The sequence below is a fragment of the Drosophila pseudoobscura genome, chromosome 4, assembly GCF_009870125.1.
Source record: "Drosophila pseudoobscura strain MV-25-SWS-2005 chromosome 4, UCI_Dpse_MV25, whole genome shotgun sequence".
NCBI lineage: Eukaryota > Metazoa > Arthropoda > Insecta > Diptera > Drosophilidae > Drosophila > Drosophila pseudoobscura.
This window is the reverse complement of record NC_046681.1, coordinates 16,212,336-16,224,490: the sequence shown is the minus strand read 5'-3', so window position 1 is coordinate 16,224,490 and position 12,155 is coordinate 16,212,336. Positions and strand designations below refer to the sequence as shown.

At 42.4% G+C, this 12,155-nt stretch overlaps 2 protein-coding genes and 1 long non-coding RNA gene across 3 annotated transcripts in view; 1 reads left to right on the top strand and 2 right to left on the bottom strand.

Annotated features, from left to right (window-relative positions):
• The window catches only part of LOC117184234 (uncharacterized), an 85,555-nt gene that overhangs the window by 73,019 nt on the left and 381 nt on the right, over positions 1–12,155 (bottom strand). The window lies entirely within an intron of this gene.
• On the bottom strand, positions 7,675–9,500 carry LOC6902430 (UDP-glucuronosyltransferase 2B15-like). Its single transcript, XM_033380837.1, has 2 exons — positions 8,780–9,500; positions 7,675–8,721 (listed from the first exon to the last, which is right to left on the bottom strand). The coding sequence occupies exons 1-2, from the start codon at positions 9,460–9,462 to the stop codon at positions 7,821–7,823; spliced, it is 1,584 nt and encodes a 527-aa protein (XP_033236728.1). The 5' UTR covers positions 9,463–9,500; the 3' UTR covers positions 7,675–7,820.
• Positions 10,029–11,859, top strand: LOC6902429 (UDP-glucuronosyltransferase 2B15-like). Its single transcript, XM_002133327.3, has 2 exons — positions 10,029–10,769; positions 10,828–11,859. Exons 1-2 carry the CDS (start codon positions 10,075–10,077, stop codon positions 11,726–11,728), a joined length of 1,596 nt encoding a protein of 531 aa, XP_002133363.2. The 5' UTR covers positions 10,029–10,074; the 3' UTR covers positions 11,729–11,859.

The following is a 12,155-nucleotide window of genomic DNA, read 5'->3' as shown; positions in this document are numbered from 1 at the left end:
GGTTTCGTTTATTAATTACAGTGACACTTTGGGCCTACGCTAATGAGCACCAAAATAGAATCACTCGTGTCCATAATTTGGCTCTATCTATAAAGAATGACAGAGAGAGAGAGAGATATATAGTGCGGGTATATAGTGTGGATATATCCATCTATCTCCACGACTTTCTCTTTATTTTAGGGCTGCCCCCCCGTACCACCTTGACATGCACCACACAATTTATGCAAATGATGCTAAAGTGTGGTTTGTGGAGGCTGGGGACCGTGTTGGGGTTGGGTGTTCTAGAGAGCAAACATAACCTCATTCAACATCTGCCTTCTTAGCTAATATTGTGCGCTAGATGGCACTGCATCCCCCGGCCACCTACCCCTCTCTCCCGAACCGACTCCCGCGCTTCTGTTGTTGCAGCACACGTTCTGGCATGCCATGAAAAATGATTATAAGTGGGTCACAGGATATGCAAATGTTTCTTTTTCCCGCTTCAGCTTACGTCCAGCAGCGGTAGTTGCAGCTGTTGCCGCCAGAGGGCTCCCGCCAAGATATATAGCTGGCTGTTGGATATACATATACATATAGAGTGGGCTCTGGGTCTGGGTCTCTCTGTTGAGTTATATCCGCAACGCTGACTACTTGGCAAAAAAGACATTTTCCTGCTTTCTCTGCAAATGCAACGATGGAAGAAAGTTGGCAAAGAAAATGGCGAAAGTTTTTACACTCTCTTGTATTTTATATCCTTCTTCCTTAAGTGGATAGGACAGAGCAAGGAGAGAAAGTGGGGTAGAGTCTGCATAAAGCCAAAAGTCGACAATGCCAATGGGCCGCGGCAGAAGAGAAAATGTTTTCGAAAAGTAGCAAAATTTTATGCTCTAATAGATCGTTTAAGTATCAATTTGCAGTTCAGAAATTCGTTGAGGGAATGCAATTATTAAAAGGGAGTTTCTATGGTTAGAAGAATATATATAGAAATTACCTATAAGGCGGTACCTAAAAGTATTCAAAAATAATCTAACAAATTCCTATATTTATCCTTTTAATAGCCAACAATTGTATACAAAAGTTTTGGGTCTTCGTCTTCCGATATTTTACTCATATTGACGTGAGCGAGTGAGCCGGGGGTTGGCGGAGAGCCGGGTAGTATTAAATATTTATTAGAAGTGAGCAATTAAATTCAGATGTATCTTCTTAGAAAATGCTCAAAATATCTCAAATAAATTTTTAAAAATTTTGGAAATTCTCAGCAAAATTCCAATAAAAGTCTTTCTTTTGAAAACTATCATCTTTAAGGCTATGACTTACTTTTCATAGAGATAGTCCCTCAAATGGTAGGTTTTTCTCATCCACTTTCCTCAATATATACACTTTCATACAGAATATGCATCTATTAATGTTCGTTCCCCAAAATAGATACCATATTTCCATGGTGCCATACTCGTATTCCATTCAGAATGAAATCCCTACCATTTTGGTGTCTTTTTCACTTTCATTTTTCGTGCCAACTTTTCACAGAATATCCTCACTGCCATCGATGCCCAAATGACCCGCATTTGAATTCATTTTTGGTACCAACTTTTTGGGGAAGGTTTCCTGAAGCGATAGGCGATGTTCCCGGCTCCCCAAAGTAGTGACCTTTCCTTTACTTTCCTTTCCTGAAGCACAACAGCAGCAGCAGCAGCGGCAGCGGCAGAAGCCATAACTTATATTTACAGATACGATACGAAGCCCGAAAAACTAATCAGAATGGTGGACCATGTGTCCTCTAAACAGGATGTGGAACCAGGATGTGAAACTAGGATGAGGATGTGTTTGTTTGTTTGTTTGTTCTGCTGATGCTCTTGGCCATTTGCTCTTTTCTAGTTTGCACCCACTCCACACCCTCTCCATCCCCCCCACCCCACCCCTCCCATATCCTGACTGTGGAGCGTGAGGACTTTTCTAGTGAAAGTTTATTTTTGTCTCTCTCTCTCGCTCTCTCTCTCTCTTTCGGCAAGTCTAAAAGTTTAAAATGTATCATCGTATATGCATATTTTTGGTATTTTTTTTTTTAGGTATATATAGTATATTTATGGTAGAGTGGAAAGGCGATAGTTGAAAGGTCAGTAGCATTTCGCAGAAATTATAATTGAATGGTCATGAGCATCTTTTGGGGTTACTGGGGGTGTAAATAGTGGGAACACCTGAAACCAGGTTTCCTATTGCTGTAACTCTAACTGTCTCTAACATTTTCGTGTAAATTTGAAACGCTTAAACTCTGATTGCCTTTTGGCCAATACCATAAAAAAGAATCCTTAAACATTTTACAACTGCTTTAGCGAAAACTTCAGCCACTCGACCGCAGGACACTGATGACCTATCCGCAAAATCCACACAGCCCCCTAGCCCCCTGCCCCCAATGCAGCCAATCCCAATGCACCCACTTTTGGTACCCACTTGGTACTACTTTTGGTACGTTTTTTTTTTGTATACCCTCGCAAAAGGATTTTACGACTTTGAAATAAAGGATTTGCGACCTTCTAAAGTGCAGATATAATTGATCTGAATAAAAACCAAAGAGGTAGTCGCTTTTTGTTTATGTCTCATTCTAGTTTCAGGTCTTCAGAAAAGTCAAGCTTCAAAGGGATTAAATCAGTATAAAATAAGAACAGTTCCAAGAACCAGTATTGGCTTTTTCATTTATTTAATGGATCTCTGACTGTGGTTTCATCTTCTTTTCGTAGAAGAGATCATTCTTTAAGGGTTTCCAACGCTTGGGTTTCTATACATATATCTACAATTGTTATTTCTCTTACATTTCCTCTATTTATTGGAACTCTGCCGCACAGATCTTCCTTCTAGAGTATCTCCATCTTCGGCCACAAATATAGCCTTTCTTGCTTCCTTCTTTTTTTTTGCAGCTTTTCTCCACTCTTAGAGAGAATTTTCAGAGAGTTTTCGTTGCTTCGTTTTTTGTTGTTTTTTTTTTGCTTAGTTTGGCAAAAACACGCAGCGACCATTTTTCATATTTTCATTTATAAATTTATTATAAAGCCAACAGCAGCAACAGAAGTGGGAGCTAGAGCTCTGAAGCTCTGTGACTCCTGGAAGCCTGCCTTTTGGGGGGTCGGGTTGGGGTTATGGGGTATGGGGGCTTAATAGCCAGCTTTCTCTGGGAGCTCAGGGCCTGCGATGTTCTGCGGTTTAGACCTCGGCTACTTTGGCATTTATTTTAAATTATAGTTGGGTTGTAATAACTAATGCTCAGAGAACAGAGGCCAGCGGCCAGCGGCCAGAGGGCAGAGGGCAGTACAGCGGGAGGGGCAGGGGCAGGGGCGACAGCTTTTGGTTGCCATGTACACACAGGGAAAATTATAGACATTTTCTGTGGTGAAACTTGTATTTAGCTGCTGCTACCCTTTAATAAGCTGGTGGGCGGGAGGGAGGATGTGGGGGGGGGGGGGGGGGGGGAGAGAGTACATTTCTGGCATGACATAAGCTCTGTGTGTGCAGAAAAGTTTTGTTTTCTAATTAAATTTACTGCAAAATGAATGTAAAATTCAACAAATTTCTCACCCACTGCATAATTATGAAAATTCCTGTCTTTTAGAAAGCGATTCGGTGGGGTGGGGTGGGGGGTGGTGGGGAGGTAGGATATGACAAGTGACATTTTTCGGTTGCACTAATTGAAAATTCCTCAACAGTGGAGGAGTCGCTTGTCTCTTTCCCACAGCTGACGAGTTTCTCAAACATTTCCCAGTGTCTAGATTATATACCAAGATTAATAAATAATCACAATCGATGGGCAGGGACTTTTCCCTCTCGCTCTCTCCCAGGGAAATTCAGTTGGATGTTAATCAAATATGAATAGAGGCAGACCGAAAGCAATCATGTGTCCATCACGGGGAAAACTTGTATATTTCTGCCAAAAACAGAAACAGGAAAAGGGTGGAAGGACGCCAAGATGGCAGGGAAAATTGTAATCGAAAACCCAAGTGAAAATGAAGCCTTTACCGCGGCAAAACCCCTATCCCGCCCGAAAAACACTGAAGGCGAAACAAACAAAAATTACAATGCTTAATTATGAAAAGTGTTTTTCCCCTCTTTTTTTTGTTCTAGACAGTCCCTCGTCCTGGAAATGTGGGGCCACCCCAGGAGCGGAAAGTGGGGAAAAGCGGAAAACGCACATGGAAAACATGGGTTAATGAGCGAGAATTATAATGAAGTATTCTTGGATGGAGAACGAGAACGAGAACGAACAACCCTTGCGGCAGCAACGCTGCGCCATCGCTGCCGTCCCATGTGGGTCAGCGGTGGGGTCCCCCCTCCCGTGGGGCACCCTTCTAATGGGGCTAATCAAATATTTGACATTTACTTTGGTGGGGTCTCTGCCAGCGTTTTCTTCATTAAAACTGAAGTGTTGTTGGAATTTTGTAAACATTCCATCCACTATGCATATATCGTGTGGGGCCGAAGAGGTGCTGCGGGAAGATTGTGGATCTCCAACACTTGTTTACATCGAAAATATATATATATATATCCTCAAGACCCTAAATTATCGTTGAATACTAGGTGTAGAGCCAAAAGACCTTCGAAAGCACTCAATCAATAGATGGACCTATGGCAGGGTTGGAAGAATTATCGATATAATATATAGTATTATAGTATTTTCATAATTTTCCTGGCAACTCAATTATTTGTTTTTGCTTGTTTATCAATCGTACAAATAAATGGGAATGATATGTACTTAACATTTCAAGGTTTTTATACACCAGACGTAATCGATAAATCGATTTTTTTATACGTTCTTTTAATTGAAAATCAATAAATAGCCCTGATTTGTACATATTTGATATGAATTATTTAATTATATATTAACTGCATAATTTAAAGCATATTAGACGGTTGTTATACCACCTTTAAATATAATCTTTAATGATTTTATCAAGAAATCGTTATAATAATTTTCAATATTTAATATTTATTTTTTTTTTTTTTGTATGATATTCAATAATAATTTTAGAATAAATTTAATTGAATTGCTATTTTTTATATTTATCTCTTAATTAATTTATAGTTTTTTACATTCCTTCGAATTTTTTAATCATTTTATTTTTAGTTTTAATGTATTTTTTATAACGATTTTCAATTAATTTATTGAAATTTATGCTTTTCGGTATTTTTGAAAATATGAATTTTAATTTAATTGTTATTTTTTTATATTGATTTATCAATTAATTTATTGATTTTGTACATATGTTTATTCCTTAGTATTTTTTAATAATTTTAATTTTATTGTTATTTTTTTATGTCGTTTAAGGATTTATTTATTAAATTTTTATATTCCTAATTAATTTATTGATAAGGTGATTTTAAACAAATATTTTATTTTATATCGATTTATCAATTAATTTATGGATTTTCCTAATTAATTAACCTGCATTTAACCTCCCCTCCTTCAAACATTACAGATCTCCTCAAACATGAAAGATCATCCCTGTAAGAATGTACTTAGGTTTAATGTAGCCTTTCAGCGCTTTAGATTTTTAAACAAAAGCCGCACAACAATTGTTTCTGTTTCAGTATCTGTATCTCTTTGTGTAAATCTATCTTTCATCTAAAACTGTATTGAAATCAATCGAATAAAAGAAAAACTCTTCACGGATCAAATCAGAATTGATCCACAGATCAAAACAGTAACAGAATATGAGGGAGGGAGGAATGTACGGGCTTCCAGGGTCAATGGCAAAAATTAAACCAAAAGAAGAGACAAAGGACGACACAGGCGGCGGAAATGCTGAATGCGGGCTTTGGTTTACACCGACAGCGACAGCGACGACATCCACGATGAATGGTCTGCGGACAGTCCAGAGTCCAGAGTCCAGAGCCCATATCCATGGATGGGGGATGGGGGATGGGGATGGGACTTCTTTTCGGACAACAACTGAGTGACCAACACACAATGGGGCGAGGCCGTTGCCGGGAATGATGTGAGTTACGCGCCACAGAGCCGATAAATATTTATTTGCATGTGTGTGCCCTGTGTGGATGTCGATGTGGATGTGCGTGTTAATTAAGAATTTGCAGGGCAGACAGACGATTAAATGTGTATGAAAATGTGCACACGCCCTTCAGGGGCATCCTCCTCCTTCTTCGTCGTCGTCGTCACGCACATGGAAAACCATTAGTTCTGAAGGAAAGCACGGGCTAGGGATGCCCAGGGATGGTATACGATGGTAATGTGCCGTAGAGGGAAGGGTTCGGGAAGGGGGTCTTAAGCGGCAGATAATCGAATAAATTAATGGTACGCGGCCAAATGAAATATATATTGATTCATGCTGATAAATCTGTTTACATCTTTTTGGTGCGGGGGAAAATTCGTTTCGCCGCTTATTCCCCGATAAGGTAACTCTTGAGTGCATTGTGATAAGAACTATAAAAGAAAAACGTTCAAGATTTATTTCTTATCGCGAAATTTAAAACAAAATTAAAAGCAAAATGCTTACAATGGAACTTTTTTGCTATCGCAACAGACTTGAAGGCTGTAATTAAATTCATCCTCAGAAGGCTTTTCTCGAAGCCAAAAAAAGCCAAAACCGACTAAGAACTTATTTAACAGAATGGACTGGTCTCGTGGCATGCATTCTGTCTACCAATAAGGCGTCTAGCACCTACTAAAAATACTCCACGAGGTTGAACTCTTTAATGTGAGTTAATATACAAGAATAAACTGAATAAAACAATACAAAATATACAAATATTAGGTCAAGAACAAAAGGCAAATAACATTTAGTAGAATTCGTATCAAAGAACTGCATTAAGCCTAATCGAACTCGTCTCGAACACGTCTCGAACTCTATACCCGCTTCAAACTCAATCTCCGAAAAAAAAACCAGCTGCAGCAAGTTCGATTTCTATGGGCTTTCACACGAAACGAATAAGTCGCAAGAATTTGTATGTTCGAGGCAAGATTTTCTTTAATTTGTGCTATTTATACGCAATACTCAAGGATGTACTTAGAGGTGTGCTAGTTTTGTGGTAGATGAGGATAAAGTAGATGAAGATATATGTATCCATGCCGTTCTGTCCTTCCCGATAAGCGATAAGATCCCAAAGACTATAAGAGCCAAAGCAACACAATTTTGTATCCAGACTCCTGTGATTGGATTGCAGATTGGAGAAAACCAGAGAATTTCGCCAGAGAGCGAAATTGAGAGAGTTTGCGGTCTGCGCTGGGTTGCATAAATCATAAGATTAGACACATATGGATATACTGATCGTTATATAAGTAGAACATCGGCCACTGCTGAGTTCCCGCTAGTTTTCTGATTATATCTGACATTTAGCTTCGTAAATGAGATCCAACGAATAATTCAAAATGTTTCATTCGATAAGGGAATGGTTATCACTTTTGAGAGCACTTACAATGCGATTATTTACGAAATGATTAGTTCTGATAGACTGTGGAGAGCCATATTCTAGAAAGTGTCTTCTCAGCAAATCAAATACTAATTTATACACCCATGCTCCGGCTTTCGCAAAATTAGCGAATACGATTTAGAAAAAATTTGTACGAATTGCTAAGATTTTCGCTCAGCTACTTGGCTGTCTAGGGGAGCTTGGAGACAATAGAAATGGCCCCTCTGATTGCCTCAACCTCCGCTTGGAACATATGTACAACAATGATCCGGGAGCCTCAAGAAGTAACTGTTGTTTTGTCTTATTTATTTGCCTAAATTTGCCTAAATTTAGTAGTTGAACGACCTTGGCAGAGTATTTGTGCTACGGATTGTGCTTATTGGTAGACAGAATACTTAGGGACTTGTTGAATCACTTCTCTGTTTCATGATTTACTGTTTCTTGACCTTCTTTGTCTTCGAAGAGAGCTTTCTGATGATGAATTTAATTACAGCCTTCGTCAGTAGCAGGAATACAACGAGAATGATGGCCAAAAGAGCAAAGACATCCAAGTTGTTGGCTGCTACGAAGCTCATGTGGACGAGAGGACTCTGGAGATGAGCGGCTCCATGGTGACGGATGACGTACTCGGACCAGTAGATGACCGTTTCCCGGGCAGTGAGTGGACGATCACGATAGAGTTTGGAAAAGGTGGACACTGCCTGGGAGTATGTGGGATTTGAGAGGATCTCCTCGATGCCCTCGCGGAACGGCTGCTCCTCGAGGGTTAGGAGACTCTGAGTGAGCCCAAAGCCCTTCTTGACCATGGCATCGGCATTCGCGGGTTGATCGCCAAAGACGGGAAGGGATAACATGGGCTTTCCATGGTACTGGGCTTCGGTGATGCCTCCTTTTCCTGCGTGATTGATGAACAGCTTTATCTTGGGATGCGCCAGGATATCGTCCTGTGGAAGCCACTTTGAGTAGAGGATGTTGTCCGACTTGCCAGGGGTCTTGTCCAGATCCTCCCACTTCCAGATGACCCTCTGCTTCAGTTTCGAGAGGACGTTGAACATCTTTTGGACGGTGTCGGGGCTGAGATGCGATCCCTGCACATTGGATCCCAGACTGAGAAGTATAGCTCCATCCGTGGCATTCCCCAGGAACTCCTCTATATTCGGGGGCAGTGGAGTAGGGGTGTCCTTGATTTGAATGCCACCAATCTCAATCACACCGGGAACATTGGGTCGAATGGGTCCCTCGCTGATTGCGTGGGAGGCAAAGAACACGAGGGACACATTCTTCATCATCTCTGAGTACTCTGGCATATGGGGATCATCGCCAAAGACTTCTCTATTGAAAAGATTGAACAATGAGTACTATTTCCGGGGTTTTCTGCTTTTTTACTTACTTGTAAGCCTTTTTGTTTTGTATCTCTCCCATTTTTGAAAAGACCTTATAGCCAATGCCCGTCAGGTAGCTGCTGAGGCGCTGGCCAAAGCTCAAGCCCTTTCCCTTTTCCACCGAGTCATTGATGCTAGGGACACAAGACGGCTCTTCCGGATTGCCAATCAGGTAGTTGAACAAGGGGCTCGGGGGCAGGGTGGCCACTACGATCACGGGAGCTTTTAGCTTCTGGGCAAAACCCATCTGGTAGTCGTTCAAGGCAAAGCCCGACAGCACCAGATCGAATCTGTTGTCCTTGTTCACGTAGAGATCGCGCACTCGCGTGTCCTTCAGGGCATCGGCAATTTTGTGGAACATAAAGCGCATGTGTCCGAACATTCGGAACATGGCAAATAGCATGTTTTTGTCGTTGTTCTTCCCCATTTTCTCAAAGACTCTGCTCATGTGCTCCGTATCCTCCTGGCTCAGAGGCACTTGAATCAGATTGATGTCCTTGTGGGTGACGGCCGGCTCCAGGACTGTGACTACCGTGACGTTATGTCCCCGCTCCGCGAGAGCCTTGGCCGCCGACATCTGAATGATCAAATGGGAGGGACTTAGGCTGGTAAACAAGCCCAGAATGTTGGCTCCCTGGCCTCCACCGACTAGGGCGACGGCAGCTACCGCTAGCAACAAGATTCGCACCATATCGACAGGTGTAGAGCACACAGCCGACTCTGGACAAAACACCCGGCAACTCGTTCTTTATAGTGAATGGATGTTGTCGCTGACAATCAGGTTTGCCGCGATAAGGAGTCCGCCTTGTTGTAATAGGCAACGATAACACATATCGCACTCATTTTTGGCACTTTCGTGGTAGACATTTCGTTTATATTTGGATTTTCCATGGAATATAATTATTATTACCAAAGGGGGGGACATTATCGTCTAGTAAGATGCATAAATATATGGGATTCGTACTTGAAATGATTATAATGAATCAAGTACGCCTACTCCCCGTCTCTCACAAACAAAATCTAAAGATTATCAAAATGTTTAAGGCGATAAGGGCCGTTTCTTATCAGTTTCGGGTGCATTGCTTCCACGAAATGGACAGAAAATATTGCGAAATGCTTAACATTACCTATCACAACATTGGAGCACAATCGCACAAGGGAGCCCTTATCGAACCACGTTCCGGATTCGGCGTAAGCGCAAACACGATTAGTCAGCAAATGAGAGCGACAACAAATTTTCCGTATAAAGCAGTGCCAGACGGGGTTCTATCAACAGTAGTCCGGGTGCATTGCAAGCGTCGAAATGGTGCAGAACGTTGGTCGAGTCTTTTTGCTGGCGGCAGTCGCCGTCGCTTTTATCGGCGGCAGTCAGGGAGCGAATATTCTGGGGCTGTTTCCCAGCCTAAGCCCCTCCCATTTGATCATTCAGATGTCGGCGGCCAAGGCCCTCGCGGAGCAGGGTCACAATGTCACGGTGGTCACAGTCCTGAAGCCGGCCGTCACCCACAAGGACATCAATGTGATTCAAGTGCCACTGACCAAGGAGGAGGCGGCAAGCATGAGTGCCATCATAGAGAAAATGTCGAAGAACGACAACAAAAACATGTTGACTACCATGTTCCGGATGATCGGACAGATGGGCTTCATGTTCGACAAAATGGTGGATGCCCTGAAGGATCCGCGAGTCCGGGATCTCTACGAGAACAAGGACAACAAGTTCGATCTGGTTCTCTCGGGATTCTTCATGAACGAATACCAAATGGGCTTTGCCAAGAAGGTGAATGCTCCCTTGATTGTTGTTGCCACAATGCCACCGAATCTCTTGCTGAATTTTTTGGTTGGAAACCCTGAAGAAATCGCCTATGTGCCCAGCATTAATGATTCGTTGGAAAGAGGCCAGGGAATGTCGTTCAAGCAACGCATCAGCGGCTTCATTATGAGCCTCGGTTTTCGGGTTTTTGGTAAAGTCTTGGAGTACCGCAACAAAAACTCCTACAAGTAAGTAGATCACAAGTAACCCCTTGAACGAGTTCTCACCGATCATCCTTCCTTGCAGAGAACTCTTTGGCGATGATCCCAACATGCCAGAATATTCAGAGATGATGAAGAATGTATCCCTCGTGTTCTTTGCCTCCCACGCAATCAGCGAGGGACCCATACGACCCAATGTTCCCGGTGTGATTGAGATTGGTGGCATTCAAGTCAAGGATACGCCTGCTCCTCTCCCAAAGAATATGGCGGAGTTCTTGGGGAATGCCACGGATGGCGCTATACTCCTCAGTCTGGGCTCCAATGTGCAGGGATCGCATCTCAGCCCCGACACCGTCCAAAAGATGTTCAATGTCCTCTCGAAACTGAAGCAGAGGGTCATCTGGAAGTGGGAGGATCTGGACAAGACCCCTGGCAAGTCGGACAACATCCTCTACTCCAAGTGGCTTCCACAGGATGACATCCTCGCCCATCCGAAGATCAAACTGTTCATCAATCACGCAGGAAAAGGAGGCATCACTGAGGCCCAATACCATGGAAAGCCCATGTTATCCCTTCCCGTCTTTGGCGATCAACCCGCGAATGCCGAAGCCATGGTCAAGAAGGGCTTTGGCCTCACTCAGAGTCTCCTAACCCTCGAGGAGCAGCCGTTCCGCGAGGGCATCGAGGAGGTCCTCTCGAACCCCAAGTACGCTCAAACGGTGTCCACTTTCTCCAAGCTCTATCGCGATCGTCCACTTACTGCCCGGGAATCGGTCATCTACTGGTCCGAATATGTCATCCGTCACCATGGAGCCGCACATCTCCAGAGTCCTCTGGTCCACATGAGCTTCGTAGCAGCCAACAACTTGGATGTCTATTCTCTTTTAGCCATCATTCTCGTTGTTTTCCTGCTACTGACGAAGGCTGTTATCAAATTCATCCTCAGAAAGCTCTCCTCGAAGCCAAAGAAGGTCAAGAAACAGTAAAATTTGGAACAAAAGAATGATTCACCGCCAAATTCCCAGCTTAATTACACCACCAGTACCTTAAATGTCGTTGTATACTAAATTTAAGTACATATAAGCAAATAAATTGATTAAATCTGTAAAAATGGGTTTTTTAGGGGCGAAATATAAATAGATTTGGAAGAAAAGAAACCCAAGAGATTGTGGTATAGAAGAGATAAGAAAAAGAAGGAATTTGAACTGTCAAAAGCTTTAGAGCATTGGGTTTAATCGAACTTGGCTTCCTAAGATTCCCCTCCTCCTAAAATTTGGTTCGTTCCAGCCTCTTTCAAGCAAGTGTTTGATCGAACTCCTTTTCCTTTCTGCAATAATATGTATGTTCGTGTTCGATATCGAGCTGCTTTCAAGCCAAACGCAGATTTGGCGATCAAACATGTTCGATTGTACC

Coding starts and splice junctions, on each gene's coding strand:
- LOC6902429 (XM_002133327.3), top strand. CDS start 10,075: ATGGTGCAGAACGTTGGTCGAGTCTTTTTGCTGGCGGCAGTCGCCGTC. Junction 10,770..10,827: donor CGCAACAAAAACTCCTACAA/GTAAGTAGATCA, acceptor CCTTCCTTGCAG/AGAACTCTTTGGCGATGATC.
- LOC6902430 (XM_033380837.1), bottom strand. CDS start 9,462: ATGGTGCGAATCTTGTTGCTAGCGGTAGCTGCCGTCGCCCTAGTCGGT. Junction 8,722..8,779: donor CAAAACAAAAAGGCTTACAA/GTAAGTAAAAAA, acceptor TCTTTTCAATAG/AGAAGTCTTTGGCGATGATC.